This window comes from Phacochoerus africanus, chromosome 15 (genome assembly GCF_016906955.1).
Source record: "Phacochoerus africanus isolate WHEZ1 chromosome 15, ROS_Pafr_v1, whole genome shotgun sequence".
Taxonomy (NCBI): Eukaryota; Metazoa; Chordata; class Mammalia; order Artiodactyla; family Suidae; genus Phacochoerus; species Phacochoerus africanus.
In genome coordinates this window covers 38,301,195-38,307,194 of record NC_062558.1, presented here as the reverse complement: position 1 = coordinate 38,307,194, position 6,000 = coordinate 38,301,195, and the positions used below count along the sequence as shown (strand labels likewise).

At 57.6% G+C, this 6,000-nt stretch overlaps 1 protein-coding gene across 1 annotated transcript in view; it reads right to left on the bottom strand.

Annotated features, from left to right (window-relative positions):
- Positions 1-1,427: 1,427 nt before the first annotated feature.
- The window catches only part of RBM19 (RNA binding motif protein 19), a 121,513-nt gene continuing 116,940 nt past the window's right edge, over positions 1,428-6,000 (bottom strand). Inside the window, exons 24-25 of the mRNA XM_047762749.1 lie at positions 2,536-2,648; positions 1,428-1,961 (exon numbers count right to left, since the gene is read on the bottom strand). Coding sequence (XP_047618705.1) covers positions 2,551-2,648 — 98 coding nt within the window. The 3' untranslated portion in view covers positions 1,428-1,961; positions 2,536-2,550. The remainder of the gene's footprint in view (positions 1,962-2,535; positions 2,649-6,000) is intronic.

The window sequence follows — 6,000 nt, the reverse complement described above, 5'->3', positions numbered from 1 at the left end:
CCCAACGTCAGGCCCAGGGGCCTCAACTGTCTCTCTTTCTTCTCCAAGCCCGTCCCTGCTCCTCAACAGCCCGAGCCCAGGGGCCCCGTCCAGGTGCAAGCAGGCAGTCCCGCTGACCTTGTGGTCCCAGGCTGTCTGCATCACCTGCCCTGTCCCGGGTGCTGCACCAGTCCAGACTCATCATGTGCTCCTCTTAGTTCTCCCCAGACCGTATGGGGGGGTCGCAGACCCCTTGAGCAGAGGTGAGCCTGTCTCCAGTCTTGGCTCCCGTCTACATGAGGATCAGAAGGCTCATCCTTCTTCAGCCGAGACTCCGTGCTTTATTTCTGGAACTTCTCCCCTAGATCTTCTGAGAGAATGGGACCACCACCATGCCCTGTCATCATTCAAACCCAACTGAAGCCCCTCCTTGAAAGCCCCCTTGCGCCCCACCACCCTGGTGACAACAGTGACTGTCAACCTCCCCAGTTCACCCAGCATACGCTGGATGGATGCTTTTCTCCTGAAATGCTTTCGTGTGGTTCCTCTTCCTATGGGCCAGGCTAAGGGCCTGGCTTTATTTTATTGCTCTCTAGCTTGGGTTGAAGCTTGCTTCTTTTTTTTGGGACACAGTTAAGACAGTAAAGCATGAAGGTCAAAGAAAGGCCCAAGGCTGGGGTCAGACATTCACATCCTGCAGGTATTTGAAGCTCTCTGGGCCTCACTACCCCCCACCCCAGATGGAGGCACTGTTAGCGTCATCCCATTTGAAAGATTAGGTTAAGGCACTGACCCAGGCTCCTGAGGCTGGTGAGGGATGGATTGAACCAGGGACCCAGACTGGTCCCGAGCCTGAGCTGGCGCGCTGACAGCAGGAGGTGGCAAATCCTGCTCTGGGGACGTCCTAGTATGGTTACCTAGGTCAGTGACGTCGGTGCCAATGCTGCCTGCTTCCGTGCCAATCCCACGGGTCTGTGATCTTATTTGACTAGAAGAATCCACATGGCCCTTAATAGGACACACTGTGGGGAGGGAGGGGGAGATCCCAGCCCCATCATTCCTGGGACCCACGGTGACTTGGGAGTCCGGTCACCTCGGGCCTCCACTGGATGCAGTGGTCTGATGTTGGGGGGATGCTCCCCTTAAAAGCTGGGAATGAGCCACGCTGGGCCTGTGTCTTTCACTTCTCTTCATGTCCCAGGGGTGAGCTAGGACTGATCAGGAAGCACCTGTCCCAGAGGGAACTGGGGACACGCTGGGCCTCATGGGGGGCGGTCGGCGCTGTGTAGTCTTGCTTGGATTCCAGGCCACTTTGAAAACTGCTTGAAGTGCACTGGAGCCTCCTCCCAGAAAAACAGAGACCAAATTTTACACAGCAACTCAGAAGATTCCTGGGTGGGCACTCACAGCCCTGCCGCCCCAAATTAAGAAGTGAATAGAAACGCTGATGAGCACTTGTTCTGGCTTTACTTGGATTGATGATGGAGTCCAAGCACCATGTCTGAGGTAGGCACGAGATCCCTCACCTTACAGAGAGAGAAGCTGGGGCTCAGAGTGGCCCCAGCTGGTCCCAGGGCACACGGGCCACAGCCCTTTTCTCTCCACTGTCCCCATCCTGGCGTGTGCTGGGCACGAACCTCCAGGCAGGAGTAGGTGTGGGCCCGTGGGTGCCCCCAAATCCGGGATGAGCCTTGGGGTGCTGCTTGCCAGGGCTGGGGACCTGATGGCATTTCATTGGGTCCCCAGTCCGTGAGCCAAAGGCATTCACCGTTAGCAACACAGCTGAGCTCAACCAATGAACCTGGCAGCTGGGCTTGGAGTTGGGGCTTTGTGAGTGGCCCCACGGTCACCATGGACACAAGGCGCTCTGGTGACTAAGGGCTCACAGCCCTCAGGGGCGAGGATGCGGCAGGTCAGAGGTCAAGTCCCAGGCTGCGAGTCGTCCTTGGACAGACGGAGGTGGGAACTCCAGCTTAGTAACCCTGGAAAGGGGAACAAGAATGGAACCTTCTGGAGCTTGCCTTACACGCGCAGCACCATACCTGGCCTTCTTCAGGGATTACTATATTTCTTTCTCACTAGAGCCCTGTGAGGTGGGAACCAGTTAGTGAGGAGGAGGCTGGGCACAGGTGAGGTGAGGTGGGGCCCCCTGTCTGTGCCGGGTGGTGGGTGGCTTCATGCCCAGACCGCCAGAGTGCAGGGAGCTGCCCTCACCTTCCACCAGCAGGATGGGGCCCTGGCTGCGGCTCAGGGCTGCTGGGAGGAGGAGCCAGTGGGAGAACTCAGGTGGGGAAGCGGTGGTGGTGGCTGGTTTTGGCTGCTTCCGAGACTGCACACAGCCACGAGGGTCTCCCCAGTGTGGCCACACCCTGCCTGCTCTCTAGCTTCCGGTGCCGGGCACAGAGCAGGCTCGGTCAGTGCGGGGGCATCGTCCCCTCTGACCTTGGACCAGTGGAGGGTGGGGGCTGCCTGCTGTCCCCCAGCCCCCACAGGAGGTAGGGAGCACGGAAGGTGGAGCGGCTGTCCCCCTTGTCCCCAGGGCCCCGAGCCACGTACCCTCCTGGTGCCAGCTCACAGCTGAAGAGTCTGCTCCTCGCCATCGTTCTCACTGTCTTCCAGCTGCTCCAGGATCTCGTCCAACACCACAGACCGCTTTTTCTTCGGGGGCTCTGTGGGAGCCCAGATGGCACGAGAGGAGAAAAAGAACAGCCGAGAGGGTTAGGAGGCAGGAAGGGAAGAGCAACACGGCGGGGGGGGGGGGGGGGTGGAATTCGAGAATGGAGGAGGGAGAAGTGGCGGGAGATGGGAGAGGAGACACAAGCCCGTGGAGAGAAGAGACAGAAGAGGTAAGAAACAGGGAGAGAGGAGAGGCAGGGGAAGGGAACACACAGAGGAAGAGAAATACGGGGAGTTAGTTTCTGAGTCACCCAGGCTGCCTCTCTCCTGTCCCTGTTGGTCACCCCCTCCCCACTTGCACCCACACAGAAAGGGAGGGAGGAAATCTCTGCTTGGTGGGGGCAGGGAGCCAAAACCTCCAGAGAGGCCGAATCAAGTGGGGGCTGTAGTTGGGAGGCAAGTAGGAACTGTTTCTGTTTCCTGGCGGTCGCAGACTACAGTAGGCAGCTAGCATACAGCAGGTATTCATTAAGTGCTGGGTGATGAGATGCTCAAGGACACCAGTGGAGGCATGGAGGGACTAACAATTAGAGGTGGCTCTAGAGAAGAGGGGATATTTGACTTGGGTTTTGAAGAATGCACAGGAGTTCTCTGTGAGGCGATGGGGAAGGGGTTTCAGATGACAGTGTGAAAGGGCATGGTAGGCTCAGCAAAATGCATGTCCTCTGGGCCCCCCAAACTACTGATTATCTACTGTGTGCTGTGGCTCTTATCTTCTTAACAATCCCACAGGTAGGTACTATTATTACCTCTTCCACCTGGGGGAACTGAGCCAGAGCTAAGAAGTGGTGAAGCCAGGAGTCAACACACACCAAAACCCAGTCTTTCCTCTTTTCATAAAAGTTGCCACTGTTGCCCAGAGATCACCAGGGAGATAAAGGGTGGCGGGAGAAGGTGCTTCGGGAATGGGGAGAGGGGAGATTAGGCTCTGGGGTTAGAGGGACGCTGCCAGTCCCTCTGCTAGTCTAACCAGTCATTAACGGTCAGCCTCACTCCCAGATAACGCTGCACTTGAATGGAGGCAGCTGTCGGAGGCTGTCCCTACCTGCTCTCTTCCCCTGGCTCAAGCAATGCCTCCTCTGTGAAGTCTTCCAGGTAGAACCAGTCACCCCCATGATGCTTAGTCACCATCTCCCCACTGAACAGGTGGGGGCTCTCCCCAGAGCTCAACCCAGGGCTTGCCCCCAAGATGCAGCATCTCGGGTCTCTTCCACTTGGTCCTGGGCAAGTGACTTGGCCTCTTTGAGGCTATTTCTTCATGTCACCCCAACGAAACTGGGACACTGAACCTTTTCTTCTCCACGGCCACCCACCTGACCCAGGCGTGCCCACCTTCTCAGCGGACTCCCTGCCTCTGGCCTCCCCACTGGGCAGCCCAAAGGATCCTTCCAGAACAGGTACTCCCACTCTGTTCTGGGAGCTCTGCGTGGCACAGAGGCAGCCTTGAGGCATCGCTTGGGCTGGACCCTCCCCAGGCCCCTGAAGTGTGCTCCCACCTCGAGACCCCCACTCCCATGTCCCCTCCTCAGAGAGGACCCCACCTCTCCAACCCGCCCTGCTCTGTCTCATCTCACCACCAACACACAGCGGGCATTCCTTTGCTTGGGGACAGAGCTGCCCCGTTCAGGGCCGTGTCCCCCTGCTGAGCATGCTGCTGGCACCTAGTGGGTGCCCCTGAGTGTTTGTCGGACGGGGGATGTGTGAATGGGGCAATGAGGGGGACGTGGCAGGGCTGGCCCTCGGCGAGGGTGAGGAGGTGTGGAGGCCTGGCGGCTGAGCCCAGGCATCCTAGGCACCATCATCACTGGCCTTGAGGAGGCAGAGGGGACGGATGGGCTGGGGGTGGGGTGGCTGCCTGCATCCAGGCAGATACATGCTTCCCTCCCTCCCTCCTCTGGGTTTCCTCATATTTGCCAGGCCCTGGAGGTGCACAATGGCCTCTGGAAATTGAATTTGTGGACAGGTAATAGGAGCCAGGAAATAGAAGTGTCTCAGAATAGGGCCTGTGGGCCTGTCACTGATGCCCCCTCCCAGCAACTAACAACAGGGGGCGGGGGTGTTAGCTCCTGGGATGGTTGGTCCCTGCTCTCCTGGACCAGGGTTGGCCTGGGGTCCAAGAGGTGGCCAGTGGTAGCCAGCAGCAGCCACAGTGGTGGCAGTTACCATCTTCACGTTGGCAGTATTTTTCATTCCTTCCCAGAGCCTGAGCATGATGCTGAGACTGGCAAAAGGGCAGGTGTCATGCCTCCAAACTGTGTGACTCAACTTCTTTTGTTTGTTTGTTTTTTGTTTTGCTTTTTAGGGCGGCACCCACAGCACAGGGAGGTTCCCAGGCTAGGGGTCTAATGGGAGCTGTAGTCGCCAGCCTACACCAGAGCCACAGCAATGCAGGATCCTAGCCGTGTCTGTGACCTACACCACAGTTCATGGCAATGCCAGATCCTTAACCCACTGAGTGAGGCCAGGGATTGAACCTGCATCCTCATGGATACCAGTCGGGTTCGTTACCTGCTAAGCCACAACAGGAACTCCTCAACTTCTGAAGTGGTTCTGGGCTCTACATGTTTCCCCCCACCTCCGCTGTGGCCCAAGCCGCTGTCATCCCTGGCCTGGAGGATGGCAAAGGACTCCTCTGCCAGAGTCCAGTCTCGGATAGAGACCAGAAGGACCCTGGCTTATTTACTTATTAGTTTATGTCTGTCTCCCTGGCTGAAATGTCGGCTCCAGGTTGGCAGGTGTTTGGTCAGCTTTGTTCACTCCTCTACTCCTAATGCCTAGAACAGTGCCTGGCCCACCCACAGTAGGTGCTCAATCAATATCCGTTGAGTGAGTGACTGAATGAGTGACAGGTAGAGATGAGGTTGAAGAGTTCGGCTTGCTGAGTTAAGGCTGCAAAGGACAATCAAAAGCAGAGACGAGGCCTGAAGCTTGTGTCTTTCACAACCTTTCGCAACAGAGGCCTGGCAGCACCTGCTCTGACCTGGGCATGTAGTGAACAAGACAGGCCTGACCTCGTCTAGGGTATCCCTGGCCCCCTTGGGGAGACCTGGAGAAGGAGCCAGACCACTGCAGGCCCAGAAGGGATGAGTACTCCTCCAGGATGGGGAAGCCACCTGCCGGGTGCTAGGCTATCAGGGTGGCTTCCCGGAGGAGGTAACAATGCAAACACGGCCAGAACTCAAGCGACTCCTTGCTCAGGCCCTCTCCACACCCCTTTGCTAGTTTAACCACTGGTAGACAGCTGTGCAGAGCATTTCATGGCATCTATCACCCTCTGAAAGGGCAGGCACCTCTCAGTCTCAGCCCTGACCCCATGGGTACCAGTCTCTGCCCAGCAGTTGGGCC